This window comes from Piliocolobus tephrosceles, chromosome 18, assembly GCF_002776525.5.
Source record: "Piliocolobus tephrosceles isolate RC106 chromosome 18, ASM277652v3, whole genome shotgun sequence".
In the NCBI taxonomy this organism is placed as follows: domain Eukaryota; kingdom Metazoa; phylum Chordata; class Mammalia; order Primates; family Cercopithecidae; genus Piliocolobus; species Piliocolobus tephrosceles.
The window spans coordinates 2746005-2773957 of record NC_045451.1 but is presented as its reverse complement, the minus strand read 5'-3'; the positions used below and the strand labels follow the sequence as shown (position 1 = coordinate 2773957).

The window sequence follows — 27953 nt, the reverse complement described above, 5'->3', positions numbered from 1 at the left end:
AAAAAAAAAAAAAAAAAAAAAAAAAAAAAGACCTCAGTCCTTTCCTGGCCTCTCACTGCCCAGCTCTGTCTTCTCAAAGGACCCAGGAGCCTTTGAAATGTAACCAACAAGGAAGACAGCACCGTCAGCTCCCAGTCCCCGTGGGAGGCAGGGGCCTGGGCCTAACTGTGATAAGGGCTAATCTGCAAACACTGCTGGCCTGACTGCACCAACCGGCCTCCAACCAATGTCCTCCAGGACTCTCCCACTGGCTCACCCCAGTGCTTAAAAACCCTCCCACCTTTCGTTTCAGCAGGGTCAAGTTCAGCTCCTCTCTGCTACTGCAATAGTCTGGGATGCGTCTTCCCTGCCTGTCCGACTCTCCCTGGGGTAACTTTTCTTTGACACCACTGAGTACTCCCAGCAACCTGCAGCTGAGCACGCCACCCCCATCTGCACGGGGGACCGAGTCCACAGTCCTAACCACATGGCCTCACTAAAGTAACTCCTAGATGCTGAGACCTTTGTCTAACAGCTCTCAGGAGAGGCTGCTGAGAACGGGCTTCCCATGTGCCCTGACCACGCCCACACCACGCCCACCGCGTGAGCTTTCACCACCTGGCCGCTGAGAAGCAGGGGGTCTTTGGCCCAAAACAAACATCCTCAGAGATGAGAAGGAGGCACGTCCCCAAAGAATTGCCTGGGTACTACAATGAAGCAGGGTAAATATTCAGAGCTGTGTTTGGGGTTTTAATGATACAAAGTATTATTAACATTCACTTCAGTGCACAGAGGAGCAGTAACTGTGACAGTGTTTGTTTTAACATCTGTCAGACATGAGAACTGCCCCGTCCCACAAGGAACCAGCTGTGGTCTCCCAGGCAGACTGGGAGCACTGGGCTCGGATCCTGCTCCTGAGTGTCTGCCTGGCAGCTGCACCCTCATCTGACATGCAAGGCGGGGTCAGACAAGATAATCTGAATATTCCTTCATCCCCCAACTTGTGATTTTGTTTCTATGATTTATACCCAGCCCAAAGATGCTATTACACAAAATGGGTTTTGTGGCTTGTCTAGACAGGAATACACGGCCTCAGGCAGCCAAGGAATCACAATTAGTGATCCATTCACACTAGCACCGAATATTCCCACGGAAAGGCTGTGCACTGATTATCTCTAAGGACATCGGCTGTGTGTGAAGGACAAGGAGAGAGGAACTCCTGTGACTACCAGGTCCAAACGGAATTTTACATCAGAAATGACAGCTACTTACTAAAGTCTTATAGCTCAGTTTACTAACCTGGATGCATTAAATACACACATTACTTGAAAAATAGCGTCTCAAAAAAGGATTTTCTCATAGAAGTTTCTTGGAAACAAATTTAAACAAAAATGCGATGATTTTAAAAAACGCTACATGAAAATTCTGAGGGGGAACCACATCTGATGAAGGCGGGGAGTGTTTTTCTAAGTTCGGCAGAGGTCACCCAGGGCTGCACCAGCTCTTCAGGGACTCTCTGGGAAGAAGAGGCATCCCCTCCTCAGCCCTGGACGTCCACCTCAGGGGCGGTGGGGATGCGGGGATGAGGGAGGTGGGGATGAGGGGAGGTGGGGATGTGGAGTGCTCCCAGGCTGGGTCACAGCAGGCAGTGGCTCCACTCTGGCTTCCACTCTCAGGACGCACCTGGGACCCCAGCTCCACGCTGCGGGGAGGCCAGACCCGGAGAACCCAGGGCACCAGTTCAGGCTGACAACCCGGCTAGACCCGGGCAACGCCCCGCATAGCTCGCCAGCCACGGGAGGGAGTGGCCTCCAGGAGACCCCAGCCCAGGGCATGTACCCAGCCCCCTCCGGCTCATGTGATGCCCACATGGGATGAGCTGTTCCAGCCCCACCCCCACCCCCGCGTGCAGAATCCTGAGCCAAAGAAACAGCACTTTAAGAAACGAAATTGTGGACAAACTTGGAACACGGCCGTAGTGACTGGAATGGTGCCCAGCGTCATTTTAATCTCGAACACATTAGGGGCCAAGTCTCCAGCTCCAGGCCTGTGGGGTCAGGCAGCTCATTCCGTGGAGGGGGGAAAATCGCAGGGGACCTAGAGGCCCTGGAGATGGGGGCTCCTTGGTCAGCTGACTGCAGCCAAGCCGGGAGAACGCCACGGCCAGACCTTTAGTTTCCAGAGATGCTGCAGTTCAACATTTTCATGGGAAAGTTTACTGTTTCCAAATGTCATCAATATTAAAAGAAAAAACCTCCACCATATGCACATAACGAGACCTGCCTGAGGGCCACCACATCCAGCCACAGCCCACCAGCTTACAACCCCCTGAGGCTGCCCCAAGATGGAAGCAACAGGAAGGGCAGCCACAGGAAGGGCAGGTCACCGGCACGACTTCAGGGGAAAATAATTTAGCCATTTCACTTACTTTGCCTGAAGCCTATTAAAACAATTAAAGAAAAAAACCCTACCCAAATCAAAGTGCCAACTGTAGCATGTCTTCTAGTAGCAAACTCGAGACAACCGAAATGAAAAGCAATAGGGAAATGATTATATTACTGATGGTTTGTCAATCACATGGAATATTAGGAGCTATTTAAAAGGATAATACAGTAATCAGGACCATTAAACAGCCTAGAAAAATGTTATTGGTTGAAAGATCTGAATTCAAAATTGAAAAAGGGACAGAGTTATGCCAGGTAGTTGAGTCATTTTTTAGTTCATCAATTAATCCCATTAATTAGTTTTAATTATTAATTCAATTAGCTGTTTTAAGAAATTATAATTAATTTTAATTATAATAATTTTATAAATTAGTCACTAATTATTTATAATTAATTTAATTAATCCTAATTAACCTTAATTACATTATGAAAATTAAAAATTAAAATTAATTAACTTTAATAAATCAAATTTAACGTATGTGTAAGATGATAAATATATTTTTGCTTAAAAATCAGGGGAATATTATTGCAAGTAAAAATATACCAAAATGCAGAAAGCAGACATGGGTCTCGAGAAGCCGTTTGGTGTGCCTACTTCAGTGCTAAGTGCTGCCACTTGGTAGTCAATTAAAATAAAAATAAGTGCCAGCACAGATACCAGATGCTCCGCCTTCAAGAAGCTTGCATTTGTGGAAGAAAAAAGACACTAAGTGTGTAAATGCAATAAAAAAAGGCCATTGTGAAGGACACGAAATAAGGCAGTGGGATAAAGAAGTGTGGCATGGGCAACAGGTGGGCTTCTTGGTTAGCTAGGACAGGAACAGCCTCTTAGAAAGGTGATGTAAAGTAAAGGTCCTACCCCTGCAGGCAAGATGGAATGGACTCTTTGTGGCAATAAGATAGCAAATTATGGGCTGGGCATGGTGGCTCATGCCTGTAATCCAGCACTTTGGGAGGCTGAGGCGGGTGGATCACGAGGTCAGGAGTTTGAGAGCAGCCCAGGTAATATGGTGAAACCCCCCCCCCCCATCTCTACTAAAAAATACAAAAATTAACCCGGCGTGGTGGTGCACGCCTGTAGTCTCAGCGGAGGATGGCTTGAACCCTGGAGGCAGAGGTTGCAGTGAGCCGAGATGGTGCCACTGCACTCTGGCCTGGGTGACAGAGTGAGACTCTGTCTCAAAAAAAAAAAAAAAAAAAAAAAAACAAGATAGCAAATTATAAACTAGCCCCGAGGCCACGCCAGGCAGGGGTTAAGGCAGGATGGAACCATCACAGGGTGCTTCCTTTCCTCTCTCACCTAAATAAGCACTGGCCTTGAGGTAAGTAATATGAAAACAATTGCAGCTGTGACAATGAGATGATGCTAGATCCCCCTGTTCCACAAGCTGTAACTGCAGCTCTGATTAGATAAGAGGCTGATTTCAGTAACTTTCTTCTGCTAAGACACCACTGACCACGGCCTGCTCTGGCGGGTTTACAGAGGCTGCACATTGAGTGCCTTTGTGCCCCTGTTCCACCCCTTGATGTACAGGGCCTAACTAGAATGCCTTGAAATGTTAAAGTCAACACAGCTTGTATGTAACATACATGTTCACTCAGTACACATTCATTAGGACTCCTCCATAAATATTCATAGGATTTGCCTATGAGTCACTGAATATGTAAACTTGGCCAACCCATTCAGCATAAGTCCTGTCTCATCTTTCCCTCCCTCCAAGTGACTGCTCTCGGTCTCTGCTTCCCAGCCTGTCAGGATGGCCACCTTGCAGGCTGCAGCCCTTTATAAGAAGTAAACTCTCCTTTCCAAATGCATGAACCTGGTGATTCTTTTGTTGGCAGTGATATCTGAGTTGATCCGAATAGTATCTGAACACCTTCCAACTTTTAGAGCATAGAAACTTTTTTCCAACCTCATCTAAATAACTTCTAAGCCTACTCTTTGATGTTTTAAAATCTATCTTCATTGGAAAGACAGATGTTCTACCAAAACCTGAAAATCTTCATATGATTCCTCTGTCCAGGTCACATCCCTCCAATCATCGCCCGTTCCCTGTCACCACCTCGGTCTTTCATAATGCTCCAATTTATCTCCACTGTGGCTTCTCCTGAACTTCTGTGTATCTTCATTTTAAGTATTTTTCATTCACTTAGGACACAACTTTTTACTCTACCTTACGGCATTACGACACGGACAGCACTAGAAAACAATGAAAGAAAAAAATGCCTTCCTTTCATGTCTTTCTATATTAAACCACCCCCCAAATGGTGTGAACTCCCTAGGGCTGGCCCTGCCATTTCTCTATTTTGTTTTCTCTAACCTCTGCCCTCTCTCTTCCACCTCCAGGATATGGCGCGGCACACTGGAGGTGCTCAAAAATGATTTAATAAATGAATGGTGAAATCACATAGGCAGGACATCCTGGCGCCAACGATGAATGAATGTTTACGGCAGATGTGACGCAGGTCGTCACTGGCACATGAAAAATACCAATGAATGGCAGCACTCATTATCTGTTGTCTGAACGTGGCTTTAAGCAGTAGAGACGTTAAAGCATCCTGTGATGTAGTGTAACTGTTCTCTCTCTGTCTCTTTTTTTTTTGAGGTGGAGTTTTGCTCTTGTTGCCCAGGCTGGAGTGCAGTGGTACAACCTCAGCTCACTGCAACCTCTGCCTCCTGGGTTCAAGCAATTCTCCTGCCTCAGGCTCCCAAGTAGCTGGGATTACAGGTGTGCGCTACCAAAGCCAGCTAATTTTGTATTTTTTAGTAGGGTTGTGGTTTCCCCATGTTGGTCAGGCTGGTCTCAAACTCCTGGCCTCAGGTGATCCACCTGCCTCAGCCTCGCAAAGTGCTGGGATTACAGGCATGAGCTACCACACCAGGCCAAATTGTTCTCTCAGTGAGCACTTGCAACAATTCTTGAGGGTCAATAGGAAACCCTGTTTTCTGGAGGTAGAAACAGAGGCACAGAGAGATGAAGTTGCACCCCTAGTTGCATTGAGAGTTGATGGCAGAGCCAATAGTCACACCCACTTGTTTCCCAGGTGGAGTCTGTCTTCTTCTCTTGAGGCTCCTGTTGACCCTCAGTGGAACAGAGGCACACAGTGCCTCAGCAACCAGTCACTCAGAACTGCTCCTGGGCCTTTCTCAGAACCTGGGACCTGGAACTCTGTGCTGTGAAATGCCTATCAAAGTTCTGGCTCTGGGAAGGGGCCCCAAGTTCTTGTAATTCTGTCTGTGGATCATAGCAGGTTCTCTGATGGCTAGACACAGGGATCACAGGATCTCGGCTTTCAATGCTGAAGATTGATGTTGCACCACTGGCTCTTACTGAATTCTATTACAATCAATAACTATACAAAACTAATCTCCACATGTGCTATAAAAATACCTTGAGGTCGCTAACTACCATGTGACTCTTTATCTGTGATAAAAATTTAAGCAGGAGAAGTTCTTAGTATTTGTTAAACAAAGCTCTGTATCCTTCAAAAAATGTCTGCAGTCTTCTCTCTGAAAATACGAGCCAATGTTCACTGAGTACTATGAGGAGATGGCAGAGTCCTACACATGCACACGTGTCAACTTGTTTCTCACTCACAGGTCATTTTATGATTACTCCTACTTACGTATAGGGAAACCAAGACACAAAAAGAGGAGTGCATTGCCAAAAGCACACAGCTAAAGGCGGTAGGACTCTGCCACCTGCTGTGTAAAATGAGAGATTTCAGGCTGGCTGGGGTCCCCTTCCACTTGGGCAGCTGGGCAGCTCAGAGCGAAACGTGGGGCTCCCTGCGGCCATTGTCACGTGGTTGATGTGTTTATGGTCTTCCTTCACTTCATCTTCTCAATTTTATTTACATTTTACTGTTTCCTGGTCTTTTTTCCTAGTGTCAGCTAACTCAAGCTTTAAAAAATAAAGAGTGAAAACACGCACACACCAATGTATGTACTTAAATGTTTCTGGGATGAATACTTTTTAAATAAACATTAAACACAGATATTTCTATCTCCACCGTCTGAGCGACGAAGTCGTGAATGTTTTCCTCATGACTCTTGACGGGGTTTTGCCCTTATGTGCTGTACACTCAGGACGTGGCCCCGTGAAATGGACACGGCGAACACAGATGCGGGATGGTGACGTTTTCATGGTAGGACATCCTTCCTCTGGGGCACTTGTGGAGTGAACTAGCTTACACGTGACACGGAGTCCACATCCTTCCAGGTCTGTCTCTGAGATGCCTGTCCTGGCCGAGAGGAACCACAGTCAGTCGCCGGGGCAGCAGTGCCCTCTTTTGGCCACTCCTCTCCTTCCTTAGTGTAATTTAGGAGGACCTAAGACTTCACTCACCTCAACTGACTGGCCTGCCTTTATTTGAGCCCCACCATTAGTCAACTCCAGCGGGAGGAGAGGTGGAGACTGACTCTGACTCCTGCCCTCCTTCCTGCCTGGTTTCTGCGGAGGAGGACGGTGTGTGCACTGCCTGTGGGGGTGTGGGTCAGAAAACACTTAGCAGCAACTGGTCTACCGCAAAATGACCTGCTTCCCCAAAGCTCAGACAACACCCAGTTCTCTAGGTTGTCGTGCCTTAAAGTGTTTTCTTCCTCCTTTTGTAACTGGGCGAAACAGTCTTAAGCATAACCACAAAGCTGTCAAAAAAAAAAAAAAAAAAATCACAGAAGATATTTGAAAGTGTGCTCTAACGAGTTGTTTACTTAGATTGAAAATAATCCTTTGGTGGGATTTTTACCAGGAGATGAAGGGCAAATAAAATTTCAAAGTGGATTGCTAAGAAAATGACTGGCTCTGGCCTTCACAGAGACGACGAGGAAGGCTGCATGGTTTTAGTTGTCTGTCTGCGGTTTTGAGCACTCAATGTGTGAACCATAGTGATGGCCTCTGTGCCAGAGTCAGCGCCTGGCACAAACTTTTCTCTTCAATGCGTCAATCGGTCTTCACTCGGGAACTCTCTTCTCAGCTGAAATACAACACTATTGCCTTTTGACGTCACAGAGATCTTAGGTATGAGTGTCCTGCAGAGGTGGTTAGCTAAGGATGATGGCTTTCTGCCGTTTTCTCACATTCCTCGCTCATTCTTAGGATGCGTGGGTGAAACGGCTGCCAAGAACCTAGAGATGATGATCACACGATCACGGATGCCTAGTGCCCACGGGACATCAAGAATGGTTCCTAGTGTACTTATGGGATTGACTCTCCTGTCAAGGAAAGACCTTTTCCTAAAGTGGGAGGGAACTGCTGCTCTCATTTAGAGTCACTTTGTACATTACAATTTAAAAAGAAATTGCATATATGCCTCCAAGGTTATACAGTCAAGACTAGTAGCCAAGATCATTTTAGTTTCTTTTCCTTCAGCACTGTGTGCCTTTAGAGTAGAGTTCTGTGTGCTGCAGGAAAGGGTCAGGAATGGGAAATTATTAAGGTCAATAGCAAAAGCCTCACAGCTCAACGGGCCCTTCCAGGTCGGCATCACTTGGGATTGTTAAACAGTGAGTGCAGAGGCCTCTGGGGCCAGCCTCCCCCAGGGCGGGATGAAATCAGGCCACCTTGGACCACAAGCTCCTCCCACTTCCCCCTTTGTTCTGACTCAACCTGAATCAGGCGTCAGCTGCAAAGGCCTGAAGGTGACTCTTGGGGAACTGCTTCCTGGTCACACTCACAGGCAGAAAGGCTTGGAATGTGGGAGCTAAGTTCATTCAGCAGATATGTGAGCCTTGCTCCAGTGTCCGAGGACCTGGGAACATCTCAGTAAACACAACAGGCAGAAGTATTGCTCTTCCTATCAAAACACAACCCAAGTTTGTGAAATGATGGAAATATTCTGCAGTTCCATCATTTCTAGTAGTTTTCACATTCAATCCTAGATAATAACTCTCCAAACTCAGTATCTCTCTGAAAAGGTTAAGGAGGGCTACGTTTGGAAGGGCTTCAGGAATTATATCATCTTCATAGTGTAAGGAAAGGGCTGAGTATAGAAGATCTTTTTATGTTATATTGTATCCATGCTGTATATATACCTGTGTGTGTGTGTGTGTGTGTGTATTTGATGGTAACAGAACCACTCCCATTGTCACTAATAATCTTAAAAGCAATTAGCTAGGGGAATAATGATAAAGATGATGTTTACTTAAAAAAATCAGTAGGCTTAACCAAAATAATTCTAGAACTCACTTTTATTTACGTGTAAAACCTAAAATTGGACATTTGTCTTCGTGCTTTTCTATTATGTCTTTATATATGTAGCTGAAATGTATGAGTAAAGAGATCATCTAAATGAATTTTTATTCTAGAGTTTTATAGGCAGATTTATTCTTAAAATCATCAAGACATCCCATTCAAACTCACAGCGTGTCTATTCTAGGAAACCCTGTGTTCTCCAGAGTGCATGCTGCTGCTCCTAGTCACAGACGCGGCTGCCTTCAACTCCTTCCTCTTCTTCCTCTGCCACTTAGGATGGAAATCCCACTACTTGAAGGCGGTGAGTTACGCTCAGGCATGCCTCCAAGAAAATTCCTATAAAGACTGTAATAAAGTATGCAGAAGTCAGCAGAGCACTGAGTCCCTTCTGCACTTGCCTATCTCATTTCTAGTAAAGGAGTCCTCATTGCTTTCAGCCTCTGGGCCTTCGGGTTAGGCTGATTTTCATGGACACTTAAGATATCGAAACAGTGGGCAACACTAAATCTATTTCATGTATGCTTGCTCAAGAAGGGTGGAATTATAGAAAAGAAAGGACTTTTGAAAAAGAGCAAGTTAATCAGGAACAAAAAAAAAATGGCATAAATTATCTTGACTAACAGGTGAAGTATAGAGAAAGGTCTTTCCATAAAGAGAATGTGGCCAGGAAGCCTGTTTGCCTTGAGTGTCGTCTGTAACCTACAGGGTGGGCTGATCTTGGGGAAAGGGATGCGTATTTTAGTAGCCGCAAAATCACTCCTTTTTCCTTCGACCTACAGTGAGTTCTCAGGATCTGAGCACATTTCATTCCACCCCTCTTTCTCTTTGCTTTAGGAATACATGGAGAAAATCAAAGAGCTGCGCACAGCAGAACACACCTGCTTTGAGGACCTGCATAGCCCTGTGGTCTTGGGCAAGTCACTGAGCCTCAGTGTCATGATGAGAAAAGTGGATCCAACCGCATTAATGTAAACCTCAAATGAGAACACGGTCATTCGCTCAGAGGGGAAGCAGAAACAAAGATGAATGCTAAGATTCTGTCCTAGTTCATTTTCTGTTGCTATAACTGAATACCTGAGACTGGATAATTGATAAAACAAATTTATTCCTTACAGTTCTTGAGGCTAGGAAGTCCCAGGGCATGGCACTGGCACCTGCTCAGCTTCTGGTGAGTGTGCCATGACACAGTGGGTGGCACCACATGGTGATACAGAGCGAGAGCTGGCTCCGGCCTCTCTTCCTCTCCTTACAAAGCCACTGGTCTCATCAGGGACCCTACCCCAATGCGCTGATGACTAGGTCTCTGCTCCTAGTTACATCCCAAAGGCCTCATGTCCAATTAACATAGAAATTTAGGGGTTAAACTTCCAACACATGAAATTTGGGGGACACATTCAAACCATAAAAATATGTAAAGGCAATTTATATTCAATAAGGCAAAACAAAAAAGTAAAATTCTGCAGACAACAGTTATTTCCCAATGCCTTCTGAGTCACTCTTTGTGGTTAAGATAAACACCACAGCATCCAGGCTTTGGTGCAATTTCATTTCCTCATTAGTTATTTTTTACGAGCACTGCTAGGCTTCCCGATGCTCACACAGGGTTGGACAAATAGATGATCAGAGAAACACCATATAGTGAGGCAAAGCCTGGGAAATGCTGAATGTCTATGTGTGCAACAAGGCGTACAAGCAAAAAAAAAAAAACTGAGATGGGAAAGGATTGTGGGAGGGGAGGAAGGGGCTCTATCTGCCACTTATCTACACAGTTGACATTTTAATTTTTTTCAGACAGGGTGTAGCTCTGTCGCCCAGGCTGGAGTGCAGTGGTGCAATCATAGCTCACTGCAGCCTCGACCTCCTGGGACCAAGTGATCCTCTCAACTCAGCCTCCCAAGTATCTGGGGCCACGGGTGCATGCCACCACACCTGGCTAATTTATTTATTTTTTATAGAGACAAGGTCTCATATGTTGCCCGGGCTGGTCTTGAGCTCCTGGCTCAAGTGATCCTCTAGCATAGACCCCACAAAGTGTGGGATTACAGACATGAAGCAATGAACCCAGCCTCTATGTTTTTAGTAATGAGAACAGATCCATAGATCACCCATGCAATTAAAACATCAAAGGCTTCCCCGAGTGAGCGTGCAGGTGCACGCCATCACCATGTGGCGCCATGTTGCCGACGTCGCGTCACCTACCGAACACTTCGTTGTCCTCTGAGGTTGTCTGTGAAAGTCCACCCAGGTTTGTCTTTTTTTCAGATTCTCCCCTGTTAGTTTCACCATTCTGGAAAAAGAAAACACAACAAACACTTCTCTTAAGAGAAACTGTTTTATCAACAAAGTAATTGTAATGCATTTGTCTCTTTATAAATTTTTTATCAGATAATCAGTTTCATGCCTGTTTTCAAGATAGAATATAGAGCCTTGGTTCAGAGGAGGGTTTTCTGTGCAGGATTCTGGATTCTGAATTCTGAATTCTGGCTTGTTTTCTCTGCCTAAGCACCTAAGCACTTTCTGGACCCAGTTGGTTTAGTTTTATACAAAAAAACTGGAATATCAGCCTAGGTAAAATAAATTAGCTACACGCCAAGGGTGAGCCCACATAGTTACTGCTTTAGATTCTAAGTGACACTGTGCGGCAGAACTGACACCAAGCCTTACTTCTCCAGTGACACCTTTGGCTAACTGGAACCAGTCAGGACCACTGTGAGGGAAGAATGAGCCCTTTTAGGGACAGAAAACGAAGCTGATGTTCGGAGGCACCTTTGTATTCCGGGGGAGGACGCAGCCTGCTGTGGGGGGCGGGGGTCAGGCCCCCGGCCACTCCTTTGGGAATCTTCAGCTTCAGAGTTTCTTCCCTGGGCCTCCCTTTGCCTGTTGTTTGGGGCCCGAATGGGCCCCAAAAAACAGTGTGAGCTTGTTTTATGAGTTTAAAATTTTCAGTACATAGTTCGATCACCAGTGCAGAGAGAAGATAGGGTTCAGCTTCTTGATACTTTTGTAATCAATTTTACTTGACTATTTTGAAATGTCACACTTGCACAATGAATGGTTCGAATGCTCTGGAAAGTGCACAGTGGCTGCGTGCTGAAACCTCGGGGTCTCCTGGATGCCCCCTCCTCCTCTGGGAGGCAGCCGGCATTCCCAGCTTCTTCCAGACTTTGCACAATCATCTGGGCATGTTCAGACAATGGCACGTGTATTCTTTTCCCTCCTGTCTTCACGTAAATGGCATCACACTGTGGATGATACGCTCCTTCCTGCTTTTGCCAGGGAAAGAGGGATCCTGGAGGTGACATCATGACAGCACGCACAGAGCTAGCATTTCAGTTACTGTTCACATCATGACAGCTTGCACAGCCCGCTAGCATTTCAGTTACTGTTCACATCTCGCCAGGCTCCACGACCACCATCCAGTTTGTTCACATTTGTGTTTTTCAATCCTAACCATGTTGCACTAATTCCTGTTCACTTCTCAGAATGCACACGGGCAAGGAGCATTTCTGGAGGAGGAATGAGTCACACTGGAGCCTTTCACTGAGCGGGCGTCAGTGCTGTGGGCAGCCGCACTGGTCCTGGTGCCACCCACCAGCAGCACCAGGAAGCTGCTTCTCTCGGGTGCCGCTCCCTGCGGTGCCCCACCCTGGTCTCTGCACTTAACTTTGTACCAATTTTCCACCCAGTCTCTCATTTCCTAGGAGCATTTAACCCAGGACCATAAGATGTGCATAGTCTCAATTTTACATTCTTTTCTTTCTGGAGAGAGGGGCAGGCACAGTCATTAAGACCACCCTGAAGTCTGATTCAGACCTAGTGTGACTCACTTATGTACTGCAGGCTGTTTGTTCCTGGAGAGAGGTCCAGCCCTCTGAGCTCACACCAGCCAGGGCCCCGCACTCCACCTCCTGGTCACTAAGAGTCCTCTCTGGAAACCCTCTGTCCCCTGTGTGTGAGTGTGTGTGTGTGTGTGTGTGAGTGTGTGTGTGTGTGAGTGTGTGTGTGTGTGTGAGTGTGTGTGTGTGTGTGTGAGTCTGTGTGTGAGTGTGTATGAGTTGTGTGTGTGAGAGTGTGTGTGTGTGTGAGTGTGTGTGAGTGTGAGAGTGTGTGTGAGTGTGTGAGTGTGAGTCTGTGTGTGAGTGTGTGTGAGTGTGAGTGTGTGAGTGTGAGTGTGTGTGTGTGTGTGAGAGTGTGTGTGAGTGTGTGTGTGAGTGTGTGTGTGTCTGTGTGTGAGTTGTGTGTGTGTGAGTTGTGTGTGAGTGAGTCTGTGTGTGTGAGTCTGTGTGTGAGTTGTGTGAGTGTGTGTGTGTGAGTCTGTGTGTGTGTGTCTGTGTGTGTGAGTTGTGTGTGTGTTTGAGTCTGTGTGTGTGAGTCTGTGTGTGTGTGAGTCTGTGTGTGTGAGTCTGTGTGTGTGTGAGTGTGTGAGAGTGTGTGTGTGTGAGTGTGTGTGAGTGTGAGTCTGTGTGTGTGTCTGTGTGTGAGTCTGTGTGTGTGAGTTGTGTGTGTGAGTGTGTGTGTGAGTGTGTGTGAGTGAGTGTGTGTGAGTGTGAGTGTGTGTGTGAGTTGTGTGTGTGTGAGTTGTGTGTGTGAGTGAGTTGTGTGTGTGTGAGTGTGTGTGTCTGTGTGTGTGTCTGTGTGTGTGAGTGTGTGAGTGTGAGTCTGTGAGTGTGAGTCTGTGTGTGTGAGTCTGTGTGTGTGTGAGTGTGTGTGTGTGAGTTGTGTGTGTGTGTGTGTGTGTGTGTGTGAGAGTGTGTGTGAGTGTGTGTGAGTGTGAGTGTGTGTGAGTGAGAGTGTGTGTGTGTGAGTGTGTGTGTGAGTGTGTGTGTATCCATTCCCATCCCTGGGCAGACAGGAGGGGATGGTTGGGCGAGATCCCCACCAACCAATGTCCACGGCACTGTTTCCACAATGCAGTGCTGTCTGGTATGATTAACAGATAAAAAACACATGGGTTATTGGACTCACAAAATTGAGGAGGGAAGAATTTGCCTTCACGTTGTGAAATAAAATTGGTAAGAGGACACTGGTTTGGACTGAGCTCCTGCACTGGGACCAGCAGACGCTCCCAGTGTGAAGTATGGTACCAAGCCCAGATGAAGATCTTTATGTGACCTTCTGAGAAATCAGGAGAGGTAACAGTCCAATTTCCAAGCAGATCAGGTTTCGTCCAGATGATGAGGAAGTCCTGTCTGCTTTAACCTTTACAGGGAAGTCATCTTGGAACCACCCACACATCCGCCTGCATTTTGTTTTCTGTGTCTGCTTTCTTTGGTCTCTGTTTATAAACGAACCTCCTCTGCTCGGCTTATCGGAGCACTCATTCTGTTTTGTAGAAAGAGGTGTTGCCTGATTCTAGAATGACAATTCTAGAATGATTCTAGAATGGCAATTAAGGTGTTTACATTTGTTGTAACTTTGCGTGCACCTGCCAGGCTTCTGTTGCTGGTTGGCTGGTGTAGAAACCAAGCTGCTGCTTTTCAGATTGCGAGTCCCAGAGTCCCATGAGACAGTTACTAATAAGCAATGAAATGCAGATAATGTTCAAACTCACTAGTAATCAAAGAAATACAGAGCAAAACAAAAAAGAGATTTCTTTTTAACACAACCAAGTAGAACAAAAACTGATTTCTGGCATTGCTAGAGATGTGGTGGGACAGAAACTTCCCCGGGACTGGAATAAACACTCTCAGCCTCCTTAGGACAAACAGCAGCAGCCACCACTACAGAGCTGAGCCTTGGGGTTCTCACCTCGGGGCCTCTGACCTCACCCCCATGGCTTCCAGGCTCCCAGCAGCCTGTGACCTTCTGTGGATTTTCATGTGTTTCTATTACAGAAACTCAGGACAGCCCACTGTTTTACTCACCTCCCTGTGACGCAGTGAAGTCTTTGAGAAAAAGAACCATGCCTTACACACCTTCCTATCCCTCACGCCTAGCACAGTGCCCGACACCCAGCGAGAGCTTTTTAAACATAGTTAAAATGGATTGTTTCTCTTTCAGCAGAGGGAGCCAAAGATAGCTGACTATGTACACTTTTCATATCTATCCAGTTAATTTTAGAAGACAGTAAAACCTGGAAAATAAATAATTTCCCGATAGTCTTTCCTCAGCTATGATTTCATGTCATATTTTTTTTTTACATCTAGCTTCTATGCTAATAGCAGATCATATTTTTCACTAATTACAAAATAGTAAGTGTTATTTAAGAACTAAGTAATTAAGTACGATTCAGCTACTGTCGTTATACATCATAGATGCATTTTGTTCATGCTTAATGTCTCTCTGAGCGGGACACGGCTAGGACCAGCAGCGTCTTCCCGTTGGCGTGGGTAGCCCTTCTCACTGGAGAGTAGAATAATGCCACATATTAGAAATGAGGCATTTCAGATGCGGAGTGAAAGCTGATATTTACATCACATCACTTTGCTTTAAGTGCGTGGAGGGGGTAACCTAGCAGCAGCCACTTCTCTGTATCCACTTCCTAGGCTGGTTTCGAGGCTGTGGGCAGCAAAAGCGTGAAAAGGAAGTTTGTGTCCTGTGCGCCAGCCTGTGCTCGCGTTGGTCCCACCGCGATGGTGCGTCCACTCTATTTATCCCCCACACCAAAATGGCCACAGGTAGACCCTGAATAGTGATGGCAGACAGGACTCCAAAGTTGCCGTTTTCTCCACCTTCTCAACTCAACTCTCTGATGGTTCAACATCTCTAGGTCATACAGGGACACAGCACGTGTGCAGAAAGTACACACTGGCCTGGGAAATTTCATGACTAATTTCTACTCAAATATAAGGCTTGTTTTTGAGACCCGATATTGCTATTCCAAAAATATAAAATATTCCCCTACGATGAACACATTTCCTGTAAGCAAAATGTCTACTAGCAGAACGAATAATGGAGATGATGTGTCAAAAGTGATGTGATCTTCACGATGATAAAACAAGAGCTTCCTGCAGACTTACAAGAGGGGATGGGTCCTGGCGGCTCAGGCCCCCCTGCGTCATTGCCCAAAAGAGTCCAAGTCTGAGTCCAAATAGAACCTGTCATTGCAGGTGTCGACATGCATTTCAAGCAAGGATAGCTGCTTCATACCATTTGTAGCAATTTTCTTTTTCATCAGCCTAAATATGTGGGCGCTGACCTGTGTAAGAATCTATTTCTTATCCATAACAATTTTAGAAGGTATGTGGGAATTTGCCGCAGAAGCCCCAGGAAGCGAACACATTCTCCTACATCGTAAGGAGCACGAACAGCTCGGGACGTTAACACGCGTGGTGAAAGACGACAGAGAAAAAAGTGTATCTTTTTTTGGAACAAACGAAATGATAGTCTCCTAATCTATTATACACCAGTAATTAGTCTCATTTTCTCTGTGTGTAAAAACACGAAAACAAAAAAACCTCTACCCAGCCTTGACCTCTAACCCTTAAGTGACGAGTTTTCCCTGGTGTCAGCGTGGCTCGGCACAGGACTCTGGGGCAGGTGACTGGAGGGGCCCTGGGAAATCAGAGGTCCACACTCTCCCGCCCCCGGGAAGTGCAATTCAGTTTTCTTCATCAGAACCAGTGGAGAAGCAAAGGATAGCATGGAGTCAAACTTCCCAAAGCAGTCACAGCCAGGACGTCGGCAGGTGGAATCCTGGTTGGTTTTGAGGACCCCACTCAGCTGCTTGTTTCTGTGTAGCCAGAGCGTCCAGCCAAGTCTGAGAGATCTCCTACTCCTACTACGTACAGCTACTCACGTACGTGCCCACATGGCACGGACATGCACACACGCACACACACGTTGTAGGTGAAAATACGCTTAGAATTAGCCTTACATTTTTAAAAGATTGATGGTCTGGAGGTGGCAATTTCAGGAGGAATAGCCCAGAGGGTAACTTTCTAATCACCACAAAAAAGGCTGAGAGAGAGAGGAAAACACTTGCTTGATATTGCTACAAACGTTATACAGCGTATTCTCAAAGTCCTGATTCAGACTAGAAACTGCTTATCACCAGACGAAGGTGTTGAAACATGTTACAAAGTGACTCTCACCTGCAAAACCAGTTGTATGTTAGACGTGGCGTCATGGTCCACCACAGGCTGCTTTATTCAACACTGCTAAGAACTGATTTTGAGAATTTTTCATTCCCTTAAAAAATACTGCATTTCCCGAGATGTCCTAAGCTTGTCCAGCCCATCTTATCTTGTTGTTGCTATTCTGTTTTGTTTTGTTTTAGGCTTTTAGCAACCTGAAGCCATGTTAGTTTCTGTCTCTAGTGATAACCAGAACAGAGGGATGAGGAAGCGGCTTTACTGACCCAACCAGAAACAGAAACTAAGAACCCACGACTGTATTCTCTCCTTGGACACTCGAAGCCTTGAGTGGAGAATCACTGGCCTAGAAGCAGATAAAAGTCTTGTCTGGTTCTGTGTCCTCAGTACCTTGCCACTCACCCACTCGTTCCCACCCATGCTTGCACCAAACCCTGCCCAGGAGCTGAGCATACAAAGAAAATAAGGTAGTAAGCCAAATCAGGTGCTTCAAAAATAAAGCTAGAAAAGCAAGCCCAGAATGTCAGATGGCAACTGTCCAATTAAACATGGTGAGCCAAGCCCTGTCCGTCACACTGGAGAGTGTCAATGTAGGAAATGCACCGTGTTTATTTTTTCTGAGATTTCCCAGAAGAAAAATTACACAGTGATTCATATTTCTAAAATTCCTAGGATGTTTAACAAGAGAAGTTGCAACTGCCTTCCCCCTTCCTTAAAGCAACATGTTCCTTCTGAATCTTATACTTGACTGACCTTCTTTAAAAAACAAAACAAACAAACAAAAAAAAACAAACCCAGCCGAAACTTCCTATGACGTCACGGGCGGCACAGTCATATGCGGCACCTATATGCCAGCTGCTTGGCCTTTAAAGGCTCAGGATCCTGCTGGCGTACACACCCCTCTGCCTACCCTCACCTCCTGCCTCATAATTCTCATCTCATTTCTATGCACAAATCTGAATATGGCCTGTTGTTTCTCACAGCACCACACATACTTTGAGCCTTAGGTCATTTTGGAGGGATGTTACTAAAAGGCAGATATTTCTTTAAGTTTTCTTTACCTTCTGCCATATTCCCTGCCATAGGCAGATCTAATCCACCCAGATCTTTGCAGAAAATAGTTCGGGGGCATCAGGGTCTACAACACATGTACGTCGTATCAAAATCATTACTTGCATGACAGCCAAGACCTCAGGCTCTCAGAAGCTGACTGCCTGGGTAACAGGGAAAATAATTAAGTTTCTGTACCTCTGTCTGCTCAGCTTTGAAATGAACGTTGTAATCCTACTTTTCTGTGTGGTCACTGTGAAGAGCATTCAGTAAGTGGAAACTGCTTTTTTGCAGAAGCACACAAAAATATTGAAAATGCAGACCAGTAGCCTCTTAGCTTGACACTGTCATCCGAAGAAGCCCTTATTTCTTTCCCAGAACCATCACAGCCACCTCTCAGGGGCTCTGGCCCGGGACTCCTGGTGTGGCAGCAGAAACAGGTGATTGTGCACCAGGGGGATGTGGTGCCGCCCGCAGTGTAGCTACTCAAAGTGAGATCTTAAGCAAGTCAAGCTCCCTCCACCTCAATTTCCCCATGAAGATAATGGTCCCCATCTTACGGCATTATTATGAGGACTGCAGATGTGCACATTTCTCTGGAGGAAAGCTCACTGCTTTTAGGACGCCTGGCCTGTTCAGCCATTGTCAGCAGTGGTCAACCCTCCTCGCTGGCAGTAACGTGTTCTTTCGGAATCTCCGCCCACTGCCATTGCCCTGTCTTAGATTCCTCTCCAATTAATCCATGTCAGACATTTCTAGGATTTCTAATGAAACTTTAGTTGAGAACGAATACTTCCAAATACTTTTTCAGGATCCAGAATCTGTTCAGCAAATTTCATTTCCAATCCCAGAAAGTCAAAGGTGTCAGGCAGAGGTAAACTGGCTTATTTTTCATCTTACATATTTTTGCTCTCTTTAAATTTTTATAAGTATTTTATATGTATATATATAAAAAGACTGGATTATAAAAGGAAATTCAGCATTATCTAGTTTTACAAAGAGGGCTTTGTTATGTTAAGAACAGTGGTACATCTGAGATTTTATCTACTCGAAAGCTAAGTTTTGTGGATGCTCATGAAGGAATGAGATTCCTGGGTCAGAGACAAAGGGCGAGTTACTCTTCACAGCAGTACCGACATTTCACCATTTTGGCATGGGTTCCCTAATACCCAGTTCACATAGGAGCCATGTGAACGGGCCCAGGTAGCTGTCTGTATGCAGTGGGTTGAGTGGCAGGAAAGGAACCCCCATATAGAAAACCTGAATTCTTTAGAATTGTCAGTAGCTCTGGCAGTGCCCTGCTCCAGAGGGAAACACTATATCTTCCAAGACCTGTCATTTGCTGCACATGGACACACTGTCTATCTTCTCAGCCTGTTCATTATGTAAACATCCTGGAAAAAAATAGTCCAGAATAAGGGTGGATCCTGCCTGGCTTGCAGGACATGCAGACCCTGCTGAAAACTAACAACTGCCCTTCAGCCAGCTCGATGGGTGTATTCTCTTGCCTTCTGCCAGTTCACAGTCAAACCCAACTTCACACATTTTATTCTCAAGCTAAAAGATCACCATGATAACTGTTACTTTCGATGTACTTATCGGAAATGAAATGAGATAGACTTTCACAATGAGAAAGACTGTAGAGACCAGCCCAACCACTCATCTCACCACCAAGGCCAGGAGCAGTGACGCTGACTTGTGCACACTCACAGGGTCCTTAGCTCAGAGATGAGACCAAAACCTTGGGCAAATGCATACAAAGGTTGCTTCTGATCTGAACAGAGGTCTGAGGATTTTGCAGCCCCCCAGTCTGGGGTCCTTGGAGGTAGAAAGTGCCACGTAGGGGCATTGATTTTTCTGTTTCTCCCACTTTTAGGCTTAGCTGCTTCTGGAAAGGTCCATGAGACTTGTATTGATTGTGGGGTCAGAAGACGATGGGTTCAGTGAGCCCGGGTCTCAAGGGAAATGGATAGGTTTCCAAGTTGACTTCTCCAAAGGAGTCAGAAACTGCAGGGTTGAGGCCATATGTACCACACTTTTGTAGGATTCTTTTTCTTTGGTCAACAGGACTATAAGCCTGTGATATGGAAAGGCCATAAGGCTTTGGCAGCAAGCTACAGGAGAACTGGGCTTCAGTGTCTGGCCCCCATCCAGGCCTGGGAGGAGGAGATGCTCAGGGAACATGGTGAGAGTGGTGGGGTCAAAGGAAAACAAGCAGGGGCCACTGCGGGAAGGAAAGGGAACCCAGGCACAGCTGGGGTGGAACCAAAGTCCATGATTTCATGGGAAATCGATTTCCAGACACAGCCTGCATTCCTCAACCTCAGTTCAGTGCAGAACGCCCTTATAATTGCGTAACTGTTGGAGTATCATTAGCAGTGCCTGCCTAGGTGGGCTACGTCTAATATGCAGTGCAAGTGAACAGCCAGTGAGAAACATTCATGTAAAGATCACAGCAACTAAATATAAAATTACAGACAAAAGTTTTAATCTACATGTAATCAGTTTACTAGATTGTGTTTAGATTATCCACATGTTCTAGGCAATACTACCTTGGATTTAAAAAAAAACTGGGTGTTTAAAGAGGATACTGCAGGAAAAACGAACCTCTAAATATCTAAAAGACTATCTGATAGAGCTTGTGAGATCTCAATCCGTCCTCTCCCAGATCCAGAATGGAGGAGAAACGGCTTCTCTCACGGCAGATGGAATCACTGAAGTATCTACTCTCTTGCCCTTTTTGTCTGGAAGCTTCTCCCAGGGATGGAATCACCTTCTGGAGATGTGGTGTCTGCATCAAATAGGGTGGATTTATTAATTACCTTTGAGCAAAACGAGTGAATTTTTGCACAAACCATGAAACTATGTTTTTGTTACAGCTAACATTAAAATGGAATTGATAAGAGAAAACACTCCTACTCCTCTTAAAAGGATAATGAATCGTGTAATACATTTAGCCATCCATCAAAACGTCCACCACACGCACTGCTGGCCTAGAGAATGCCTGGCACATCCATACGGCAGTGAGAAGGTGGGTGCTCTGTCCCCCCAGGAGCAGCGGGCTGAGGGTGGAGTGGCGCTGCAGCCCCCAGGGTTTGGGAGAGGATGGGGTTGAGGGTGCTGCCACCTGATTTTGCTATGCAAGCCCCTCTTTGACTACAGCAGAGAGAAGAAAACTGCCAAAACACGATGATGTTTTGCTTAGAGACAAACTGGTTTCTACTGTTTTGAAGAACTGCATGAACTTGTCTTGAATGCCCACATGGAAGAGCTCTGTTTAACATCCTCAGAACAGGTGGTTTTAAACACACAGGAGCCAGTCACCCATAAAACCGTGCACACCGCACTAACGGGGACTTTCCATACAGAACAATATGAAAATCCGATGGAAGAGATTAGGCTAAGAGTGGAAATGAAATTAGGCATTATACTATTGACTGCAAATTGTGTGGTGGACATTACTATTAGACCTTGCTGGTCTCAGAGGACTGTTGGCCTCCGAAGGCAATGAGCATAAAATGCTCATCTGAATATCATACCTTAATGCACACGGAGGGATTCAATTAAATGTATCATGAACCTACGCAATCTTTCAAACTTTGACTTGAATAAATCGAAGAGCACTGTGAGTGTGAGTTATGGAATGGCGGTGACGGTTTATGCTATTCAACTGGCAGCCTTTAATTCAGAATCGACTGCGTGTCCCTCAGTGTGATGCGGGAAAGAGGGCTGCCCGGGTTTGGACACTTGTCCCATGGAGAGGCAAGTCCGTTTCCCTTTCCTGGAGTTGGACTGGCCCTGGTGGTCCCGCTAACACAGCAGGGTGGCTTTGGCACTGTGCTGGCACTTGGCCTGACCTTAATGAGGACCTCTTGAGTCAACAGGTGGGCTGTTTGATTGCCCCACAGGGGAGTCCACCTGGGGAGGCCCTGAGGCCACATGGAGAGGGGAGCCTGGTGAGGCAGTTTCCCAGCAGCTCCCCCTGGCCCAGCTGTACCTAGAGAGGGCTTGGGCCACGCAGAGGCCTCAGCTGCCCTCTGAGACCATCGAGGCGGTACCATTGCTGCTGAGTCTGCCTGAATCCCGGCTCACAAAATCCAGAGAGCTAATGAAGCTGCAGCGATTTCAGTGCTGAGGTTTGGAGTCATTCGTTCTGTAGCAACGCAAAGCTGGAACGACTGTGCTTGCAGCTCTCACGTCCTTCCACCCTTCCTGACCTTCCGCAGAGCAGTTATTATTAAATATATTGGTGACCACTCAAGTTAAAAACGTATTTAATGATTCTTGAGAAAAGGGCCACTCACACAAATTTTTGAGTATGAGGTTAAACACACACCTGATTCCAGCCAGCAGGCATGGAAACCACCAGGAGAAGCTCAAGCTCCCAGACACAGGGACCAGTGCTGAGAGCATTCTGGAGCCAGGCGCCGAGGCACCAATCCCACTCCACCCTTACTAGCTGTGCGATCAAGGGCAAGTGGCTTAGTGTCTCTGTGCCTCTGTTTCCTCGTTTGTACAAGAGGGAGAATAATAGTACCTCTTATTGTTATCAGGAAGATGAAGAGAGTTAATATTTATAGAGTGCCTGGCACAGATTTAGTGCCGTGTGTTTGGTATAAAATTAAAATAAAACAGTCCGGGTGTGGTGGCTCACACCTATAATCCCAGCACTTTGGGAGGCTGAGGTGGGAGGATCACCTGAGGTCAGGAGTTCAAGACCAGCCTGGCCAACATGGTGAAACCCCGTCACTACTAAAAATACACAAAAATTAGTTGGGTGTGGTGGTAGGCACCTGTAATCCCGGCCACTTGGGAGGCTAAGGCAGGAGAATTGCTTGAACCTGGGAGGTGGAGGTTGCCGTGAGCACTCCAGGCTGCACTCCAGCCTGGGCGACAAGAGTGAGACTCCGTCACAAAATAATAAATAAATAAATAAATAAATAAATAAATAAATAAAATAAAATAAAATAAAATAAAATAAAATAAAATAAAACAGTTCCTTTTTAATCCTTCTTCTGAAAATACTTTCCCCTGCAAACTAGAGCCCATGGCTGGCACCTACACTAGGTGAATCCCAGTCCCTCACTGCATTCTAAACCATTTCCCAGAAGTGTCTGGGTAGATGACAAGGTGAATAACTCTAGACACCTGTTAAAGAAAAGACACAGCATAGCCCTGTGGTGGGCAGGGTCCTTGCTTGGACTGGGTTTTGCTGAGGGATTTAAGTCCATGATTCCTCGATGCAGGGCTGGCCCAGGACAGCGGCCTCCGAAGGGCCTGCAGAGCTTGTCCTGCACTCATGAGATTTTTGCTCCCTGGTCTACACTCTCGCAGGTGACTCTCAGCACAGGCAGGATTTGGAACTACTCATTAGGATAATCCCAGAGGAACATGTCACAAAACTAACAATTTTCTTTGGAAAATAAGGCACATTATAGAATCTAGACTTAATCAGGATGACCGTGGGAGGAATGCTATTTTAATTCAGGGAGAGTGGAGGTCTTACATGTGCCAATTTCTAGACTGAAGTCAAGAGACAGGTAATGGAACCATCCATGTGGAGTGATTATCCCTGGGCCATCCTCACCGAGAGCTGTATCCGCCAGGCCCGGCCTGTCCAGGGAGGGCTCTCTGCAGACCCACGTGCTGCCGTGGGCCTCCTTATCTCCCAGCCCCAGCAGCTGAAGGACAGTTATCCGCTCTAACAGTGGAAGATGCATTTTCATGGCTAATCCCAAACCAGCCCCTAAGCCCTCTCATCTGCCCTTGTGATGTGTCTTGACATCTTGCATGTTCAGGAGACACACTCATGCTGTGTGAGTCTCTTTCCAGGTCATAAAGCAACACAGCCACATGGCAAACAGCATGTTACGAGGGGCTGAAAGCTGCTTTACGTCTCCCTTCCTACCTCCACTTTCAACTGCCCCTCTTCTCTCCCTGTCATTCCACCACCCGCCCTCCCAGGTTTCTTGCTGTCTGATCAGTCACTTCCCAGGAATGAAGGAAGTTTTTAATATTTGGAAGCTGCTCTTCAGCCCTTCCCGTAAGTCCTCATGTGACCACTTCTGGAGAAAGGAGTAGAAAGAAGGTTCATGTCACAAAGTGCTCATCAGCTCCGAATCCAGCAGAAGATCCCATAAAGTTGTTTACAGCTTTCACTATCTCTGCGTTCAGCCAGAATCAGGAAATTCGAAGCCGTCTTCCCACGAAGATATGGTTGGAGCCTGGAGAACTCATTTCTCTGGAAGCTGTCACATGAGGACTTGAGCTGAGGGCTGAAGAGCAACTCCAGAGTTGGAGAGCAGATCCGCAGAGAGGGGGCCCAATCCTGACAGGTGGGTTCTGTCCCGTGCCCTGTGCTGGGGCTCCGTTCCTCTCTCCTGTCTTGGGTGGCAGGGGCTGCCCCTGGGGTTGGGTGGGCTCCAGCCAATGAGGATGCTCCAATCCTGTGCTGGTCCCTGCCTGTGACCCTGTGAAGCTGGGAGCAACAGGCGGGCTCAGCACTGAGACTCCAGGAGGCTGGCTGTGCCCTGGGCACTGATGCCCAGCGCCCTCCCCAGACTGCAGCTCCATGAGCCCGGGGATGAGTCAGCAGCTCAGCCATCACCGAGGCCAGCAGGAGAGGAGACTTGAAAGCAAGAGTGTCCCACAGCAGGACACATCATCCCCAGCCCCGACAAATGACCAAGACTGGGAGTCCCCAGCCTCACGGCTACGCAGTCAGCAAAAAGGAGACGGTTCCGACGTGCTCAGAGTGGTTGGAAAAGGGTCTTCCGGACCAGGGGTAGCGGGCCTAGGACTATTTCTCTGAGAAGAGGACATCACCCAACAGCAGCCACCCGCTACACTGAGCTTGGAGGGACGCTGAGCTCTCACCCTGACGGGCAGATGGCAGTGCCCAGGCAGGCAGTGGCACCTGGTGGGTGGGCACCAGGCAGTGCCACCCATGACCACGGCCACTGTAGGGAAGCAGGGCTCAGGGAAAAGCTCAAACATGTAGGTTTGGAGATAAATGGAACTAGTCAGTTTCTCACCGGGACAGACAATGTTTAGGGAGAATTGTGGAATCTCTCAAAGGCAAATTCTCTCTCTCACTTTGCATTTCCTTACTGGATAATGAGCATATTTTCATGTGCTAATTGGCGATCTGTATATCTTCAAAGGTAAGTAGGAATAAGAATAATAAATATTATAATAGCACATACACAATTTATTAGCTTGCTGATATTTCAGTTTTTCAATATTCTTCCTATTTCTTCAAATAATAAATATTATTCCTATGCCTACATTTAGGAATATTAAAAACTTCCTTGATTTCTTTATCTCTCAAAGGTAAATTCTCTCTCTCACTTTCTCTAGCTCTCTTTTTAAGAAGCAAATGTTCCTTCCACACTCAGAATAAATTCAGGTTCTGTGTGGGTTGGTTGTATATACAATTTCGTTTAAATTCATATGTCACTGTTCTTCAATTAAATCTCAAAATAGGGGAGGAGAAGCACCTTAAAGCATCTGGCACTGCAACTCCCTCCAGGATTGAATGGTTCTTCACCGGCTAGAGTGCACAGAGAGAATCAAGTCTACTAGTATTTTATATTTTATGTGGATGGAAAAAAATGCATGTTTTTTAAACCTAAATCTGGTGATAAACTATATTTGAAACCCTTTAAGAACTGAGGTATCAGCCCAGGAATAAACTATGTGTGTGCTGTCATAAAAATAGTTCTTATAACTTTGCAAACTTATTGGTCAGCATTTTTTATTTGTTTCTTTTAAAAAAGATCATAGTTTTATTCTTGCTCTAGACTGGATTTCCATAAGTAATAAAAGATGCTAGTAAAACATGGAAAGCTTTCAGGATCAGAGGACAGAATATGAAGGAAAATGAAAATAAGAATTGTACAAACAGGCTCATCTCAAAGGCATCCCCTTTCTCTGCAGAATCAGAACAGGACGGGGACAGTAAGGCTTGTAGGCAGCCCCCAGGCTGTCCCAGCCATACCGGGCTCCTCGCCCAGGGCCCTGCTGGCATCTGGGGTGGATCATTCTTTGTTGTGGAGCAGAGACTGCCCTGTCTGGCAGGGTGTTTGGCCTCCACCTACTACATGCTGGTAGCATCCCCTGCGTTGACAACTAGACCATCTGCAGGCATTGGCAGATGTCCCTTAGGGGCAAATCATACCTCATTAAGAGCCCTTGGTCTAGACACAGAAGTACTAGAGAGAAAGTGAAAGCTGCCAATCCATTTCCTAGTATACTTGGTGGCATCACAGTTTTCATAAACACGTTTTATATTTTATTTATTATGTATTTATTTTTCTTTTGTGATGAAGTCTCACTCTGTCGCCCAGGCTGGACTGCAGTGGTGTGATCTCAGCTCACTGCAACCTCTGCCTCCTGGGTTCAAGCAATTTTCCTGCCTCAGCCTCCCAAGTAGCTGGGATTACAGGCACACGCCACCATGCCTGGCTAATTTTTGTATTTTTAGTAGAGACAGGGTTTCACCATGTTGGCCAGGCTGGTCTCGAACTGCTGACCTCAAGTGATCTAACCGCCTCGGCCTCCCAAAGTGCTGGGACTATAGGCGTGAGTCACTGCACCCAGCCAAGACACTATTTTTTTTTTTTTTTTATCAAAACTCTACTTTTAACAAACTGTAGAAATGATCCCTGAGAGTATAGTCTTAAAAGTCGACTTTTAAAACAATAATTTGAAAGTAGGGACAACACACAGGAGTGGAGAGACTGACTGGAGGTGGGAAGTTATGTCAGTCCTTAAAACAAGTGCCTCCTGGGTGGCCGCTCTTAGAGAAGACACGGAAGCATGAACAATGGAAGAGACCACAGAGCCAGGAGACTATTGACACGGAGAACCTTTGACACCATCAAGAAAGGGACAGACAACCCAGAGAAGTGGTGAAAATATTTGCAAATCATATATCTGACAAAGATCATGTATCCAGAATATGTAAAGAATTCCTACAACTCAACAACAAAAAGACAAAAACTCAAGTTCAAAAGATGGGGAAAATTTTTGAATAGATATTTCTTTAAAAAAGATATACAAATGACCAATTAACACAGGAAAAGATGCTCAACATGATTACCCAGTAAGGAAATGCAAATCAAATCACCATGAGATACCAGCTATAGGATGGCTAGAACCACAAAGACTAATGGCAGCTGCTGGTGAGGATGCCGTGCGGTTGGAATTCGTGTACATTGCTAGTGGGATTGTAAGTGGCCTCTGTGGAAGGAAGTTTGGCAGTTCCTCAAAAAGTGAAACATAAAGTTACCACATGACCCACCACTCCACTCCTAAGGATACGCCCAAGAGAAATAAAAACAGACGTCCACACAAAGCTTATACAGGGATTTTCATAGCAGCATATTTCATAATAGCCGCAAGGCAGAAACTACCCAAATGTCCATCAACGAGTCAACGAATAAATAAAATATGGGATAGTCCTACAGTGGGATATTATTCAGCAATAAAAAAGAATGAAGGACTGGTATGTGCTACACCAAGGATGAGCCTTGAAAACGTTATGCTACGGGAAAGAAGCCACTCACAAAAACCCGCCTTTTCACGTAAGATGAAATGTCCAAAACACGCACATTATAGACACTGAGAGGACATTAGTTGTTATTTCGGGTTGGGGAACAGAATGAGGTCGGGTGGGGTTGGGCAGTGACCGCTCGTAGGTATGGAATTTCTTTAAGGGTTGACGAAAAAGTATTAAAATTAGATTGTGGTGATGGTTGCACAATCCTGTGAATGTACTAAAAGCGTGGACGTGTACACACCAGTGCGCACCCAACAGCCAGCACCCAGTGAAATGCTGACTGGACATGCGGCTCAGGGAAGAACCGTGAAGGATGAAGAATCCTTCCTCCCTCCAGCCGCTGGACCAGGTGGTCAGGGGAATGCCATGTGGTTCAGACGGACGAGGAATCCTCTCTGCAGTGATTGGACCAGGTGGTCTGGGGGACACCATGTGGTTCAGAAGGATGAGGAATCATTCCTCTCTGCAGTGGCTGGACCAGGTGGTCTGGGGGACGCCACGTGGTTCGGAAGGACAAGGAATCCTCCCTGCAGTGGCTGGACCAGGTGGTCTGGGGGACGCCATGTGGTTCAGACGGACGAGGAATCCTCCCTGCAGCAGCTGGACCAGGTGGTCTGGGGGACACCATGTGGTTCAGACGGACGAGGAATCCTCTCTGCAGTGACTGGACCAGGTGGTCTGGGGGACGCCA

General features: G+C 46.2%; 1 protein-coding gene across 6 annotated transcripts in view; it reads right to left on the bottom strand.

Moving 5' to 3' along the window:
• The window catches only part of MBP (myelin basic protein), a 154441-nt gene that overhangs the window by 75276 nt on the left and 51212 nt on the right, over nt 1–27953 (bottom strand). For all 6 annotated transcript variants that reach the window (XR_002734235.3, XR_002734236.3, XM_023224780.3 and 3 more), the window contains exon 3: nt 10817–10904. Coding sequence is in view for 4 of the 6 variants with exons in the window: in XM_023224780.3 (XP_023080548.2) it covers nt 10817–10904 (88 nt within the window). In the remaining 2 variants the exon portion in view is untranslated. The remainder of the gene's footprint in view (nt 1–10816; nt 10905–27953) is intronic.